This window comes from Amblyomma americanum, chromosome 4 (genome assembly GCF_052857255.1).
Source record: "Amblyomma americanum isolate KBUSLIRL-KWMA chromosome 4, ASM5285725v1, whole genome shotgun sequence".
NCBI lineage: Eukaryota > Metazoa > Arthropoda > Arachnida > Ixodida > Ixodidae > Amblyomma > Amblyomma americanum.
The window spans coordinates 15,692,275-15,710,257 of NC_135500.1; the positions used below are offsets into that span (position 1 = coordinate 15,692,275).

The following is a 17,983-nucleotide window of genomic DNA, read 5'->3' on the forward strand; positions in this document are numbered from 1 at the left end:
CGTGCGACCTGCGTCGTCGAGATGTGCTCCGCGAATTCCCCGTCCTCCCTCGTGTTGTGTCGCGCGCCATTTAACCGTTTGGTTGGCCGCGCAGCATGCTATCGCCCTTGGCTGTGCCGTCACGCGCGTATGTAGTCTTTGCTTTGTCCGTGCGGCTCTGCTGGCCCGCTTTCGGGTGCTGCGGCCGGGCTATGGGTGTATGCTGAGGTCTGAGGATTAGTGCCTTGTTATGTAATGCAGCTTCCTGTGCAATAAACACTTGTGCTCTATAATAACTGTCCCTTCCTTCGGAGCGAGAACGCAGGCGCGCGGCGAACGCTGGCAGTGCCCTCGGCTTGCTCTGGCCCGATCCCGCGATATGTGGGCGAAGTGCCACTCAATTAACACTTCGGCACGGATTCGTAACAAACTCCCACAGAGTGCAACACACAAGTGCGCGAAGAGGTGACACACGTGTGCCATCGAGGTATGCGATTAAACGGGCGTCGGTGTGCGCGCACCACTCGCGCGTTGTTTTCAAACGGCTCGAGAAATTGACAGAATTTTTGAATCAGAGCCGGAGAGGGTATTAAGTTTTTCAAAATTTTGCGAAACAGGTATAGGAATCAGTAATGGCCAGCTAAAAATCTCAGCTGAAGCAAGGCGCCTTTCTGTCATAGATATAAAGTTAAGTAATAAAACTTAATTACCACTTCGCTAGATTATATGATTAGCATGTTTTCTGGTGTCCGCTAATACTGGTATTACTATGCCGCAAAAAGAGGCTCTACGTTGAAAGGCCATAATTTAAAAGTTTACTGGCGGACTTCCCTGAAACACTGCTTATAACTTTGGAGACGGCACATTTGCTTGCTCGAAGAAATTAACTTTCCTCACCAACGGAAATTTGCCGAGTTTAGGTCATTCCGCTTGATGTTTCAGCGGGACTTACACAGCACAGATTGCAGCTTTGTTCGTCCCTCTCGTGATGTTGCCCTGGGAATAATTTCTGATACAGGGCTACTTTTGAAGACGAACGACTAATGATTGCAAACTAATTAGTGCGATATTTAAATCTCGATACATTTACTTAACAATATAGATTGGGAGTCCGGACGTACGCATAGGAACCGTATCGAAGCGATTACAAGGATTTGTGTCCCCTTCTGCTTCCAGTGTCCTCTTCCTGTGTGCTTAGTGTTTTTAAAATTGTTCACGCATGTAAAAAACTCAAAAAAAGAAACGACAGGTTGATAGCCGATTTTGAACATGAATTGAAAGAGCCGAGATATATCATGTTAAAGGAAGCATGCCTGATTGCTGCGAGAACTCAAATAATAAAGATTTCATCTTTTCTTTTTGTGCAGGATGATAGCCGGCTGTACTCAAGACTGACCGCAAGGATGCAGGTAGACTACCTGAATAACTGCACGTTGGCCGGCCTGGTTCCTGCATGGCTGTGCACGCAGGCTCAGGTCTACCTGTACTCTCCAGGCGCGAACGAGAGCTCCGGCTGTTCAGGCTGCGAAGCCACGGAACTCTTCGACGCACCCACTAATCCGGATCCGGTGGCCGAGGAGTCGTCGTACGATGCCCTGCTAGAGAGCAGCCGTTTCTGGATACAGCGAGTGCTGGTGCCCATCATAACTATAATCGGCGTCATAGGCAACTCTGTCACGATTGTGATCATGACTCGACGCCGAATGAGATCATCCACTAACAACTATCTTGCCGCGCTTGCCATCGTTGACATGCTGTACCTGCTGGGTGGTTTTGCGCTCTCGCTCAAACACTACGAGTTTATCCAGGAAAAGGGCCTCGCCGTCTATTTCCGTTGCTTTCCGTTCCTCATCCTGCTGACCGACACGTGCAGCAACACGTCCGTCTGGCTCACAGCGACGTTCACAGTCGAGCGCTATATCGCTGTCTGCCACCCCATCAAGGGCAAAGTGCTCTGCACCGAGTCAAGGGCGCGCAAGGCTGTCATAGGTGTGGTCGTGTTCTGCTTCGCGCTCACTCTTCCCACACCCTTTGAATACGCCGTAATCGAAGAGAGCGACCCAGGCACTAACGCGACGAGAGTCAGTCTTAGCTATTCGGAGTTTGGGCGCAATGAACTGTACAAGAAGATCTACTACTGGCTGACAGTGGTGCTGTTCACGCTGGTGCCCTTCTGCCTTCTGGCCATTTTCAATGCGTTCCTGGTGCGTTCTGTGCATGTCTCAAGGCGACAACGTTCCAAGATGACCCAGAGGACGGACTCCTCCCGAGACAACCAGGAGAACAAGATCACCGTCATGCTCATAGCAGTGGTCATCCTCTTCTTCCTCTGCCAGCTGCCGACGGCTATGACGCTCCTCTACACTTCCATCCGGAGCCCCGAGGAAGGAAGCGAGCAGGAGAAGCTAGTCTTCATCCTGGGAAACATCTTCAACTTCCTCATGTCACTAAACGCCGCCGGAAATTTCGTCCTCTACTGTCTGCTCAGCCAGAAGTACCGGCGAACCTTCTTGCAGATCTTCTGCCCGTGCGCCGAAGGGCGCTTTGTGCGGCTCCAATCTGTTTACCAGTACACGGGAACCGCCATGAACCAGACGGACGACACTGCGGCCAGCCGTCGCCTGAGCTCAGTGCGCTCTGCACGCTCTAATTCGATGGGACCTCTAGACGCGAACGGGAAGAAAAGCCCGCCCGCCCGCGCTTGTTTGCTCAACGTGCCGGAAGACGCAGGCGCTGACAGCCGATCCTGCGACGCCGCCAGCAATGCCGGTCGCTCCGGTCCGGGATCCTTCTGGTCCCGGCTGCGTCGTTCTGCAGGCAGCAACGGCGGCCGATCGAGCGGCGACAAGGCCAAGGACTGCGTTGTGGTCATCACGGCTCATGGTGTTCCGGAAAACAGATGTGTGGGACCCAAGGTTTAGCCTCATGAGAGGCAACCTCATCCGACGTGTGCGGCGTATCTTTGCCGGTGCTTGTTCAGTACAGAATGGTTATCTTTGCCTTCCTCAGCCAGCGTTGAGATAGCCGAGTTTTTCGTGCACTGTGCGGGCTTCGAACGAACACCTCGTTGGCCAGAGCTGCAAAGTGCTGGAGGCAGCCATCCTCCATTCTTTCAGAGCTGCACTACGACTAAAGTGAATTTCCGCACTCATAGGCTGAAGCACTCTTAACGCCTTTCGAGACCTCTACATTGTCCCAAAGCATTTGGCATTGCTCAGTCCCATTAACGAGAACGAAACTTAGTATATTAAGGTAGTTATTACTTATTGGCATGCACCCAAGAGCAGCCGTACAGCTTCAAATGAAAGCTATACGACTTTCTGAGAAATTCGCAGTTCAAGAAAATTCGTACTGGTACGGAGTTCGAACACGGGACCACCGCTGCACTGGAGCGGCCGCTTTACCAACTGGATTAACCGGAACGGCCAGCACATTCTAGGATGAGAGCGATTAGAAGAATGACTCGAAGTGGGAAAAGCGTTGGTCAGATGTTTACGGGTATCCGCTAACATGGAGTAGATTAGTAATTAACGTGGAGCAGATAAGTATTAATCTTCTCAAATTTGGAAGATTCCCCTTAACATTTGACCAAAGCTTAGATATGTTTTTGCTGACTGCAAGCTAGGTTGCATCATGATCATATTAAAGTTAACAGCCACCCGCGAAGTAGTTTCCAGCTGTAATCGCGTCTGTCTGCGCGACGCACAAACGCTTCTAGACACGCGCTCTTTACAAAACTGACCTTTGTTGCGTTGCTTACGATATGGTGCTCGGGTGTGCACGTGCTGCTATACGGAAGGCGATATTCAATGCAGCTGCTAGGTAATCTATTAATTAGCACCTTGCGATGACCTCTACCAACGCAGTTATAATAAACAATGCTTCAATAACAAACTTATATAAGTAAACTAATATACACATTCCTAATTTATTAAGATCCGGTCTCTACTACATCAGTGCAGGCATTCCTCATCTTTCGAACTTATGTATGGTCTGGCGGCTGCTACAGCTTCGGCAGTTTCACTGCATATACAAGCCAAGGTGCTGATAACTGAGTCAGTGAGTGCTGCCAATGTCACGTGTTGAATTTTGTCAGCGTCTAGGGGCGTTAGTGTCTTGCTTCCCGCGTTTTTCTTGCGTATGGCAGAAAATGCTGCCATCACGTTCTTGACCACAAACTCATATCAACAGTATAAGGCACCCATTGTCTTACTCGAACCTATCCTGAGTGTACTTACACCGTTGTAAGTCGTTGTATTTACGAAACTAATGCGTGCTATTATTAATTCCCAACGTTTTGTACGCTAACTAGAGATCACCAAACGCAGCGCCGTTACTGAATGTCCCAAATGTTTGTGGAAATCACAATAAACCCTGTTTGAAGTTTGTACTTAGAGACGGTTGTAGACACAGCTGCGGTGGTTTTCTTGCTGATTGGCCCATTGATGAAAGGAGCAGAGAACAAGACGTACAGAGGCCTCCTACGTTGTATTTTACCTTTGCAACGTTCATCGGGTCTACTTTTTTGCGAACATTGCAGTATGTGCTCTACAGATGAGATAAACACGCCTGATGTCACAGGGTGCTCAAAATTTTACAGCTAAAGCTGCAATAGCTTATTCAGAGCCATACGTATTGGGTATAACATCAGAGTCAATGTCATACCAAATTCGTTTTGTTCCATGAGGGAAGATATTAGGGTGAGAGTGAAAAAATAGAGGCAAAGGTGGCGTGATGGAGGCCTCCGGAATAGTTTTGACGTACCCGCAGCGGCGGCTCGGTGGTCAGGGCGCTCGGCTACTGATCCGGAGTACCCGGGTTCGAACCCACCCGAGGCGGCTGCGTTTCGATGGAGGCGATACGCCAAGGCTCCCACGTGCTGTGCGATCTCGGTGCATGTTTAAGATCCTCATGTGGCCGAAATTATGCCGGAGCCCTCCACTACGGCGCCTCTTTCTTTCTTTCTTCTTTCATTCCCTCCTTTATCCCTTCCCTTACGGCGCCTTTCAGGTGTCCGCCAATAGACACTTCTAGTCGGGGCGTACGCATCTCTTATTGCGAATAACGTAAACACGACACTTTTAGTTGGCCGTGCGGTAGCGTCCCTCAGCGCACGCGTAAACAGTAGCGCCATCTAGTGACAAGACGTCCAAGCGCATCAACGCTCAGTTGAATAAATTTTCATACGTGATTACTGATAACTAGGGTGAGTGAATTGCGAGCCTTTTTATGTTTCAAGTGCAAAAACTATTCAAACCTTAAAAAATGTAAGAACTAAGTAAAAGCTAGAAAATTGTTTCGTCAGGTGCCTTTGCTAAGAGGAAAACACACCGCATTTAGTTAGGCCTAGGAGGTTGAAAATCGCCAAATTATCTGAAACACAGGGGCTAGTTATCGCTTATACCGCTACGTGTGGGCAACAGTAGGCGAAATAAAAAGCGAACGGCTGCAATCGGAGCGAGCTATTGCGTAAGAGACTACAGCGGTGACATGTATTTATTCCGAAGTGGGCGAGGTGGCCGCCGCCATGTACTCTACGCAGCACGTAGCGTCCGACGTTGCGTACGCTACGCTATGCTTTATAGCGGGCGGGCTTCCGCAATGCGTGGCTAGATACGTTGCGTTCTGCGCATGCGGATTTGTTACCCGCAGTGTCGTTGCGTGCCCAAGCTCACTGCATACGTCCAACTAAAAGTGTCTAATATGTGAGACAGCTACTGCGCCATTTCCAAAAACCAATTTTAAAATTTTCACCTTGGGGCATCATAGGTGTACTGACATCGCACAGCAGAGGGGCGCCTTTTGCGTTTCGCCTCCATCGATAAGCCGCCATCGCGGCAAGGTTCGAACCGGGCAGCACCCGCGTTACCCGGTGCAAAGAAAGCCTGATGCGACGAAAGCTGAGAGGTTCGCGGCGCATCACGCCGTGAAGCAGTACCGTTTCTTTTTAAAAGGCATATATTTCGTGATTTTCAGACTGCGAACCGCTCACGAGCCTTCTAACTTGCTCAAAGACTTGTTACTCACCCAGGGTAATTCGGCAGTTGGCTTTCTTCGAAGAATTTTGTACCAACGTGCGGTATACCAAGGCCGCCCTTAACATACCCACCAACACCCTCAGTGGTGCACATGCCTTGAAAATAACTTCCAGACCTGTATCTGCATCTATACCTGCTCCTGTAGCTCCCAGACCTGGTCCGTTATCAGAAACAGGATGAAGACCAAGCACTTCGCTCGCCACCATCGTCCTTACACCTCCTTATCGTACACTTTCGTGACCCTCCAGTCGACATTGCGACGTTAATCCAGTCACTTGACGCTCTCACAACACCACGGCCTAGCGCCGCGTGCTCTTCAACGATCTTTACCGCCTTTAAACTGATTTCGGCATCTGTGCGTCTGTCCTCGCATGAATACCGGCGGCCGCAATTGGGGTCGGGCGTGTCGTTCCTCTCAGTAGTACAAAATTTCTTGTCTCACTACAACACCTCTGGGCACCTTTCATCCTCTGTGCTCTCTTTTACCGTTATTCACGTAGACCTGGTCGCACCTTTACCATCATCGAATGGTTTGCGGCACATCATCATTCCACTTAGGCAGCAAACATCACCGCGGTAGCGGTTGCTTCCGCACTAATCTCCACGTGGATGGCCCATTTCGACTTACCACTAAGATCACCACCGACAGAAGTCGCCAGATAGAACCCGCACTTCGCACCAGTTTGACCCACCTTCTGGGCATCACCTACCTCAAAACTAGCCTCCCGCAAGCTAACGACTTGGTCGAGAGGTTGCACCGTTAGCTAAAGCCGACGCTCATGGCCTCCCGGAGCACTGGGCCCGTTCCTTGCCCTTTCAAGCATTGGCATGGCCACCAAGAAGGGCATCCTTTCGCCTTGTTTACTGGCAGAATTCGTGTCCCCGCCTCCAAAGAGCGTCGTCCTTCTTACGTTGAACGTTTTTTTTTTACCCATCTCCTGTCTCCAATCTCAGCCTTCCTCCGACATGCACTCGCCGGAGCAAGGCTCCTTTTGTCTACCTCTCTGAAGGAGACAGTACCTTTAATTTCTAGTGCGTAGTCTGCGCCCGCCGTTCGCTTCAAGCCCCCGGCGGAAAAGCTGTTAGGAAACGGCTTCAGAGTGGCTGGGGCCCGTACAAGGCAGCAACGTACACACACTACAGTGAAATAATCGTTCATACACAAAAAAATAGCTGTCAGTATTGAAGCAGATTGAACGAAATCTTACAAAATAGTACTGATAGAAGTTGTTAGCAAACTTATATTCATTTACAGCATCATATGTTTTGAAAAAAATAAGCATGAATTTATTAATAAGGGTACAAATAGTTCACATTGAGATCATGATGACGCAAATAGTTCGCGTATCTGTTTCCGCGTCGAAGTGATCAAGTGAATACCTTGCTGTTGAAGCTTATTTAGCAAAAAATGCAGATTGTTTTTTTAGGGATTGAAGCATGTAGGCATTGCGTCTGTAAAATATTGACCACTTAACTCCACTACGGGTACGAGGGTCACCAGTATACAACGTGAAATTCGAAATGGAGTTAATGGTTGAAACTTGATATTGGAGAACAGAAATGCATAAATAAAACGGAATTCATAAATAACTTTACCGTTCATTATCCTGTATCGGGAAAACCACTGTTGAGAAGGATAGTGGTAGGTACGTTGGCAAAGGAACGTAACGCTTTTTTTTGTAGGACCGAAATTGCGTTAATGTTTCCCAGGGTGGAGGTGCCCCACACCAAAACACAATAGCTAATATGCAATGAGAACAGAGCGTGGTAGACTTGTAATTTTTCCTTTTCAGGAAGAAAATAGCGACATCGCGAAAATGCCCCGTGACTTATGAAAGTGATCTGGAAATAATTTCAACGTGATGTGCCCGCGGCATATAAGTCGAAAATGTTACACCAAGAATTGTGTGCTTATTAGCTATTTCGATCAGTTTGTCACCAAGTAATATGTCTTGGGAGACACGAGCCTGTTTGTTTCTGGCCATAAACAATGTTGCTTTAGATTTATTGGTATTTATCTTTACCCCATTACGTAGGGACCAATTCAAAAGTTCAGATAGTGCCCTCTCCCCTTCCGCGACCACTTCATTCGTATGGCTGCCAGAGACAAACAGACTGGGGTCGTCTGCGTAAAGAAAGAATGAAGCATCGATATTCTGGTGAACAATGTCATTGACGTAAACGTTGAATAGAAAGGGTCTCAGTACATTACACTGAGGCACACCGGAAGAAATTGTTCGCGAAGAGGATAAGTGATTGCCTACTGAAACACACTGTGCCCGATTGGTATGACTGCAATAATGAATGAGCTGCGCCACGAACACCATATGCATGATGTTTACTAATAGATTATCACTTAAATAGCCAAATGCCGTACTGTAGTCAATATATATTCCGGGAGTGAGTTTGTTATCATCAAACGTTTTAACTATCAACTCTTACTGCGGAAGTAATGAAGTTTCTGACGGAAAGTCATGTTGACTATCAATAAGTACGTTGCATTTAGAAAAGAAATTATTAATATTCTTGAATATTATTTTAAGAGGTTCAGCTCTTACTCATCAAGTTTCGAGATTTCGTGGGGTCGGTTAACATCATGAGATCACAGCGCCATCTGTGGCAGCAACTAGAAAACTGCTTATATCGCATGGAGACTTAATTGTACCAAAGTAACCATGTGGGCTAGTCAGTGTATTCCAGACCTAACATCACCAGCGAAAGCACGAGACACCAGGAGAAGAGCACACAGCGTTGACCTGTGTTCTTCCTCTCCTGGTGTCTCGTGCTTTCGCTGGTGAAGCTACGTCAGAGACTTGTAGCGCCATCTACAATAGCATTGCACAAACAACCACCTGCCGCGTGTCAATATGACGTCTCAGTGTAATGTGACAGATAGTGGTGCAACTATGTGAGAATGACATCAGGGGACGAAAGTCGGCATAGTTTCGGCTCCTCAAATCTAATATGGCTGCCATTAAAATTGGTTGTGCCCTCCCATCCTTTTACCCCCTCACCCTCCAAAAAATATTCGGCAACGGGAGGAAACCTGTCTCGTTACGGGACCGCTATATGTGTATACATTCGTTGCGCTATATATAATCCGACAACGGGCATCCACCCGGGGACAGTTGTATACCGAATTTGGTAGGCAAATAAAATCCTATGGTTTGAACTCATATTTTCTAGCGCTTAGTGAACACAACGGACAAGAGCACAAATACACAGGACATACGCTAGTCTTCAACTGTCGTTTAATCGAAAAAACATTCAATATAAGACATCTCAAATGCTGATATTCACACACGCGCAGTAGCAACGCCACGTTTCAAGAACAACAATTCTTTTTTTGATAGATAAACAGATGGGGTGCTGACACATTTTGAACCTTCTTTATCAATGCACATAGCTTCGAAAATTTCCCGTTCCGATTGCGTTTTTAGTGTTCCTAGAATGCTTGTTTCATGCAAGATTGGTGTGCAGGGTACAGGGTCAGGGTCGCCAGGGTACCGTTCGATGAGACACCAATCTTGCAATCTTGAGTTCAAACAATATCCAACTAGCCCAAGTTTCTGCCTTACTAAAAATCCTATGGGTTGTGGTATAGGAAAAAACAACAACAAAATAATAGGCAAACATTGTGTACATGCAATTACTAATTGAAGCGTTTCCATATCGCGCCGCAAGCCGATTTCTATGCCCGCCTTGACCCCCCAAACGAAGCAAGTTCCGTTTGGGACGTATCTTGAGGGGGTGTAGCTGGACAACAGGCGCATTCTTCGTCGCTTCCTTCGTCTAGTAAACCTAATAGCTAACGCTCGTTACTTCGTCTTCAAGACTTTGGCGGCCTTTCTTTTTCTAAACCCTTCGTAAAAACAATACGGAAATGGGCCTGTAATTATTAACGTCGTCTTTGTCACCACCCTTAAAGATGAGGGAGGCCTTTGCCATCTTCATGTTATTTAAAAAAAAAACGGGATTCCTAAACTAGATTAAATATATGCTCGAGGCACGGTGCAATAATGTCGATGACGTCCTTTACGGGTGTTATTTGAAGACCTTCAATATAAGTGGAGTTGCTTTTTTTTTAATGTGTAAATGTCCGGCAAAATTCTATTTCATCGGTTGGTTCTATGAACATTGTTTCCCGGTGTTGGTGATTAAGTGCTGCGTCAGCCTGTGCATTTGCTCCCCGTACCATATTCACGAAGTTTGCATTGATGTGTTCGGCCAACGAAGAGTCTGAGCGAATTTTGACTTTATTGTGAGTTGCATTGGATTATGTTTTACTTCTCGTCTTTCTAGTGCCTGGTTAAGAGCTTTCCATAATTTATCTGGCCGCTTCTTGCGTTTCTGTCGAACTCGCTATCGGCCCTTCACTTACCCGGAAAAGCGTTCGACGGTACGACTCCGTCTCCTCACGGGGAGGCCACGCCATAAAGTGGGCATAGGCAAGCGCAACGGCTGGAATAAATCAGTTTTCACGCAGCCCTTTTGGCAAGATCTTCTTGATGCTTTTTACTCAGCTAAAACACTCTTATTTTTCACTCACTTTCCGGCCACCGAGAAAGTGAGCCAGTTAGGTCATTTCCCTTCCTCAGGTCCTGCGGAAGGGAAATGACCTCTTCTAGCACCCTGGTGTGAACTACGAATAGGGCTAGACTGGGAACTAGACTGTCTAATTTGCTTGGAGCTGAAGGCTCCTGGACTATGCCAGGAAGGAAGGGTTGAAAGGAAGAGTCCGTGATGCAGAAGAACGCGATGGGTCAAGCGTGCTCTCTCTCGTTCTACACAGAGCTTTCTAGTCGCTTCTTGGACTCCACCCGTACGCAACGCTAAGTCACTCCTATTCCTATTCTAGCCGTGCTTTTGCTGTAGTTTAACAAAACCTTGCCCTTTTTGTATTTTTTTTGTAACCTTTTCGATGACACGGCATCAATTTGTTGTGCCATAGTGGCATTGGGTTAAAAACAAATTCAACAGAGGAAGTGTGTGACCTTCACTGGGCTGGCTGACCTATGCAGTGCTCCTACGCCCGGGTCATAAAGAAAACAAAGTGCACGAATAAAATTAAATTCTTAGTGTAAAAAGGGGGTTTATTTAAAGGAACTGGTATGAGGGGAGCAGCGGCGAAAACAGTCCGAGGTCAGCCAGGTCGAGCACAGACGCACGCCGCAATTGCAATGCCGCTGTAGCGCAGGTTCATCTCCGCCTTTCGCACAAATGTGCGTCCCCTTTACAATCGCCCCCGAGGAGACGAGGAGCCACCCTGGCGACATACGGTGACTGTAAAATGGCGGTCTGCTCCACGACGCGGTAAGGGCGGTGACATATGGAAAAAAATTTTCAGGAGAGTCCGGGGGCACTCGATGGTATCCAGAGCCGCACAACGGTGCCAGTAGAGAAGTGCGAGGCAGGGCCAGAGATATGACGAGATTTCTGGCGACACTGGGTGTCAGTCGTGAGAGAATGGGCCATTTGGAGACAGGCTTCGGCATGTTGCCCGACATCAGAAATAGGGGTATACTCGGAGACATCAGGTTGGTAAAGGAGAATAGTATCTATTGCAGCAGACGGATGACGGTCGTAAAGAAGATAAAAAGGAGAGAAGGTGGTATACTTGACTGCGTAGCGGGATTGTATGCGTAAGTTACATAAAGAAAAACGAGTTCCCAGTTGGAGTGGTTAGAAGCGACGAACATAGAGAGCATGTCCCCGAGGGTGCGGTTGAATCGCTGGGTGAGGCATTTGGTATGCAGATTATAGGCGGAGGTGGTTCGATGAATGATGTAGCGCTGAGTGAGCAGGGTTTGATAACATCTGAGAAGAATACCCAGGAAGAATAAGTAGTTCACGAGGTGCGTCGTGACGAAGAACGAAGCGCTTCAAAAGGAGCGAGGCGATGTGTGTCGCTGTGGCAGCCGGAAGGGCGGCAGTTTCGGCATACCGCGTCAGGTGTTCGTCGCAGCGATGGTCCAAAGGTTGCCGGTCGCAGTGTACGGAAGCGGGCCGCAGAAATGAATGCCGATGCGGTCGAAAGTACGCGATGGGCAAGCGAGTGGCTGAAACTCCTCAGGAGAATGATGAGAAGTCTTGCAACGCGTCCACGCGAGGAAAGAGCGTACGTAGTCGAGGACGAAGGTCTATACATGCCACGCCAGAAGTAGCCGAGTTGTATTCGGGTCAAGTGTTCAAAACTGCAGCGTGACCGGATTGTGGAAGAGCGTGTAAATAGGCGCATATTTGCATGCTCAAGTGTGAAGAGAAAACGAGCAAACACTTGCGGCCAAATGGGCTGTGTTTTCGGCGATACAAGAGATCATCACGAATCGCGAATTGGGAAGCATGGCGGTGGAGCGCACGTGACGGAGAAGCAGCCATTGGAGAAAATCTGAGAAGAGAACCGATCCAGGTGTCAGTATACGTTGCCCGGAGAGCATGTCACTGGAGAGAAGCGACGACGGTGAGGCATCAGAGGTGGAAAGTAGGCAGCGGGACAGAGCATCAGTGTCCTGATGCTTGCGGCCGGACCGATAAACGACGTGGATATCACATTCCTGCAGACGAAAAGCCAACCTGGAAACACGGTCGGATGGCTCTTTCAAGGACGACAGCCAACAAGCGCATGGTTTTGCAACGGCCCAGAAAACAAACACGCTTTTTCAGTTAGAGTACTTGTATTCCGCCCTGGTGAGTGTGCGACAGGCATAGGCAAGATATTCGCTGGGCGAGCACGGCACCGAGGCCAACACAACTGGCGTCCGTGTGGACATTGGTAGAAGCGGTCGAGTCGAAATGGCGCAGTATGGGCGGCGCGGGGAGGGACGGCACAAGGTGTAGGCGTCATCGCACGCTGGCTATCGTAGCAAGAAATCGGAATTTACGGGCAGGCTAGATCGACGCCCAATGACGGAAATGAAGATTCTCGACCGCTGGCCGCGGCGATGGGGGCCTTCAAGGCACTGCGCCGCTTCTTGAGAACTTCTGGCCTGCACGATAGGGTGTGACTTACCGAACGATTGCTGACTTTTCATAGCAATTTCAATTTTCTGCTACTCTCTTTTCTCTCATTTTTTTCCGCTCACCTTTTCCCTCTCCGTGCAGGGAATCAAACCGAATATTCATCAGGTTATCATCTCTGCTTTTCTCTTCTTTCTTCTTCTCCTCCTCCTCCTGCGGACAGGAGTTGTGTAAAGGCGCAGCAATGGAAGCAAACTTGCGAACAAACCGGTGAAAGTACTAGCACTGACCACGGAAGCTCCGTAGATCTTTGATAGTGGTATGTTTGGGAACGGCAGCCACAAAACAATTTTTGGCTGGGTCGGTACAAACGCCTTTCATGGATGCAATGTGGCCTGGAATTTCCAGTTGACGTACGGCAAATCAGCATTTTTTTTTAAATGTTGAGCAGTACGTAGACGTCAGAGAGGTAAGTAAAGACGTGCATGACGCGGGTGAAATGGGTTCCAAAGTCTGGGGGAAAGACGGCGATGTCGGCGAGGTAGCAGAGGCGCTCCTTGCACTTCGGTCTGGGCAGAATCGTATCCACCTTTTTTCTAACTTTGCAGGGACAATACAAAGGCTGAAAGGCATCACAGTAAGTTCATACAAGCCGTCGGGGATTACAAACGCTGTTTTGGAGCGATCGGCTTCTTCCATTGGGGACTTTCCTGTACCCGAAACATAAATCGAAGGATGAAAACAGTTCGGCTTCCTGCAAAGAGAAAAATATTTTAAAGAAGACGCACACTTGTGCGAAACTTGACGATGAACCTGCGCTTCAATGGCTTCTCGCAGAGCTGCAGCCAAATATGGTGGTGGCTTTGAAGGGCTTGGTAGAAGTGAAAGGTGACGTGCCACATCTTCAAGAACAAAATTATCTCTTGCTGCAGCAAGAGATAAAAAACTGAGTGTCAGCTGCAGGTTTCAGCCCAGCAAGAGACTCAACCTGCCTGCTGTGTTGATTGATAAGTTAAGACCTGCTGCTTTCTCTCAGAAGAACCAGCGCAGAAAGACGAATGGGCAAGAAACAAGGAGGCCGACACGGACAAAGGCGCTGATTTACGAGATCATGGCCTACCAACTAGCCCAACAACAAGTTCTGCCGCTGCTTGCGCAGCTCCTCAAAGCTCTGGCACAGAGTAATAACTTCAGCAACAATGCGCAAGTCACGCGCTAACAGCATCTGAAAGGCGACGTCGTCAATGCCCTTCAAGATGTGTTTTATCTTGTCAGCTTCCGACATGTGGAGGTTTACAAGTTTGCATAGGTCGATGACCTCATCGATGTAGCTTTTAAAGCTTTCGATTACCTGCGGCGGCCTTTCGCACAATTAGCCGCCGCGGTGTCTCAGTGGATTATGGCGCTCGGCGGCTGACCCAAAAAACGCGGGTTTGATCCCGGCCGCAGCGGTTGAATTTTGACGAAGGGGAAATTCTAGAGGCCCATGTACTGTGCAATGTCAGTGGACGTTAAAGATCCCCAGGTGGCTGAAATTTCCGAAGCCCTTCACTACAGCCTCCCTCACAGCTGGAGTCGGTCTGGGACGTTAAACAGCAATAAACTAAACCAAACTTTCGCGCAAGGGTTGTTCGGCGCAGAGCTTCCTGACTGCTGAGCGACCAAACACTTCTGAGTAATTCCTCTTGAAGGCAGACCAAGTACGGATGTCGGCATCGTGGTTCCGTTACCACAGGTTAGCAACGACCTTTTATTTTATTTATTTACAAATTCTGCAGACCTTTTTCAGGCCCAAGTAGGAAGGGTTAAAATCATATGAACAAAAACTGAACAGAAGTTATCGTCACTTGAGAAGCAGCAGCGCAAGGATATACTGGGATGCGTGAAAAATGCTAAGGTCTGAATGAAAAGACAATGGAACAGGTCAAAATCAATGCCCCGAACAAATCGCTTCAAATCTATGTTATGAATGCACCCCACAAAAGCATCAATAGTACACCAGCCGACTGCCACAGCAGGCAAACTACTTCAAAGGTCGATTGCGCCTCGAAACAAGGAATATTTATATGAATGTTTTTGACTTTTCGGTTGCAGTACTGTTATGTTGTGGTTAATACGTGCAGACGGTCTGAATGGCTTGTGAACAAACACTGATCGGGACATTTTTAAAAGGACATGATGACGCTGATATGTGAATTTCAGCCCAGAAATTGATCGCCGCTGTGCCAGCGTATGAAGGCTCGCCCTTATTCGTAGGTAGTAACCTGTACTGCCATGAATAAGATAAGAATATGAAACGCAGTTCTATAGTCTGAATACGCTCTATCATGTTAACAAGGTATTTCGGATGACTACTCCAGAATAAATCGGCATATTCTAATGTTGGCCTAACAAGTGTTCTATGTATAATCAATAAGTTTCATCTAAAGGGAAGCTCTACGCAACTTTCTCCGAAAAAAGCACAGTTTAACATCTGGCCTGCGACAGATTGTTTCTTTGTGAGGATGCCAACTTAGGCTACGACTGCTTAGTACACCTAAACAATTAACTTGACCATCATCATCACAAGCCTGACTACACCCACTGCGGGGCAAAGGCCTCTCCCACGTCACTGCAATTAACCCGGTTCTTTGCCAGCTGCGCCCACCCTATGCCTGCAAGCTTCTTAGCCTCATCCGCCAACCTAACCTTCTGCCGCCCCCTGGTACGCTTTCCTTCTCTTGAAATCCACTCCGTTCCCCTTAAGGACCAGCGGTTACCTTGACTACACATTGCATTCCCTGCCCAAGCCCATTTCTTCCTCTTGATTTCGACTAGGACGTCATTAACACGCGTTTGTTTCCTCACATACTATGTCCGCTGGTCTCTTAACGTTACACCTATCATTTTCCTTGCCATTGGTCGCTGTGTTGTTCTTAAATTAAGCTGAAGCCTTATCATTAGCCTCCACGTTTCTGCCCGGCAGATGAGTACCGGTAAGGTACAGCTGTTGTGCACTTTTCTCTTGAGGGATATTGGTAACCTGCTATTCATGACCTGCGAGAACCTGTCGTATGCGCTACACCCCATTCTTATCCTTCTAGTTATTTCCCTCTCATGATCCTGATCAGCTGTCACTACCTGCCCTAAGTAGATGTATTCCTTCCTTTACCACTTGCAGCATCTCGCTTCCAATTGTAAACTGCTGTTACATTGCTAAACTGTTGGACATTACTTTGGTTTTCTGCATGATAATTTTTAGAGCCACTGTTTTGCTCTGCCTGTCTAACTCATTGATCATGCACTGCAGTTCATCTCCTGAGTGACTCATCAAGGCAATGTCATTAGCGAATCGCAGATTATTTCAGTTTTCTCCAATAACTCTTATCCCCAACTGTTCCCAATTCAGGCCTCTGGATACCTCCAGTAAACAGATGGTGAATAGCATTGGCGAGATCGTATCTCCTTGATTGAACCCCTTCCTTATTAGAATTTTATTGCTGACTTTATGGAGGACTATGATAGCTGTGCTGTTGCTATAGATATCTTCCATTATTTTCACATAAGGCTCTTCTACAGCCTGATTCCGCAATGCCTGTATGACTGCCGAGGTTTCCACAGAGTCGAATGCTTTCTCGTAATCAATGAAGGCTATATATAGGGGTTGGTTATATCTGTGCATTTCTCTATCCCCTGATTGATAGTGTGAATATGATCTATTGTTGAATACCCTTTACAAAATCCTGCCTGATCATTTGGTTGATTAAAGGCTGAGGTTGCCCTGACTCTATTAGCGATTACCTTAGTAAATACGTTGTAGGCAACGGACGCTAAGCTGATCGGTCTGTAATTTTTCAAGTCCTTCGCGTCTCCTTTCCTATGAATTAAGGCAATGTTTGCGTTCTTCCAAGCTTCTGGTACGGCCGAGGTCATATTGCGTATACAGGGTGGAGAGTTTTTCTAGCACAGTTCCCCCTCCGTCCTTCAACAGATGTGCTGTTACCTATCTTCACCAGCTGCTTTTCCCCTTTGCTGCTGTTCCTCTTATCCCCAACTTTTGCCATTTCATGCCTCGGAATACCTCCTCTAAACAGGCGGTGAATAGCATAGGCGAGATTGCGTCTCCTTGCCTGACGCCCTTCCTTACTGGAATTTTATTGCTGACATTATGGAGGACTGTGGTAGCTGCGCAGTTTCTGTATATATCTTGCAGAATTCTGACATAACTCTTTTCTACGCCCTGATTCCGCAATTCCGGTATGACCGCTGAGGTTTCCATTGAGCCGAATGCTTTCTCGTAATCAGTAAATGCTTTATATTGTGCTTAGCTATAATATGCTCATTCCTCTATCACCCGATTGATGGCGTGTTGTGTTGTTGTGCTGGGTTTTATGGAACAAAGGCAGCTAAAGCCATCATGCGCCAAGCTCAAGTTATAGAATTGGTTTTCTGTAGAATGTTTAGGAGTGTGAAAAATCGTCGACGGTGTAGAGGGCCTAAGAATATCGAACTGCCTTGTAAAAAACAGAGAAGAAATCTGGAAATAGCTAACGGTAAAAACCCCAGAGAAGATCAGGTAGCCTCAGCGGCTATCCTCGGCTGGGCAAGGATCCTGAGGCTCCGAACCAATCAGATAAAAAGCCTCAGCCTTCTTCTCAGGAATGAGGAAGTGGCTGAGGTGCATCGTGTAATAAAGCGAACCAATGGTTCAAAATATAGTTTTTTCAAGTTGCCCTGCTTCTTTTGAAAAGCTAAAAACGAAAGGTATGTTAACTATGGCATTATCATCTAAGAGCAATGCTGGGTGAAAAGGAATGCATTCATTATAAAAATAAGTAAAATACTTTTTCCATAGTGTTTCAAGTTTCACACATTAAAATAAAATGTTATTAACAGTAAGATCATCTCCGCACTTGCAAACACGTTTGTCTTGTTTTGTTAGCAGGAAGTTGTGCGTAAGTTGCGTGTGGCCTATCCGGAGACGGCATGAAATGACTTCCTTAAAACGTTCCTGGTGAACACACGATTTA

The 17,983-nt window shown here is 47.4% G+C and overlaps 1 protein-coding gene across 13 annotated transcripts in view; it reads left to right on the top strand.

Annotated features, from left to right (window-relative positions):
- LOC144127803 (FMRFamide receptor-like) overlaps positions 1-10,493 on the top strand; it is a 1,107,197-nt gene extending 1,096,704 nt beyond the window's left edge. For all 13 annotated transcript variants that reach the window (XM_077660725.1, XM_077660726.1, XM_077660727.1 and 10 more), the window contains one exon: positions 1,347-10,493. In XM_077660725.1, coding sequence (XP_077516851.1) covers positions 1,383-2,900 — 1,518 coding nt within the window. In that variant the 5' untranslated portion in view covers positions 1,347-1,382 and the 3' untranslated portion in view covers positions 2,901-10,493. The remainder of the gene's footprint in view (positions 1-1,346) is intronic.
- Positions 10,494-17,983: the final 7,490 nt, after the last annotated feature.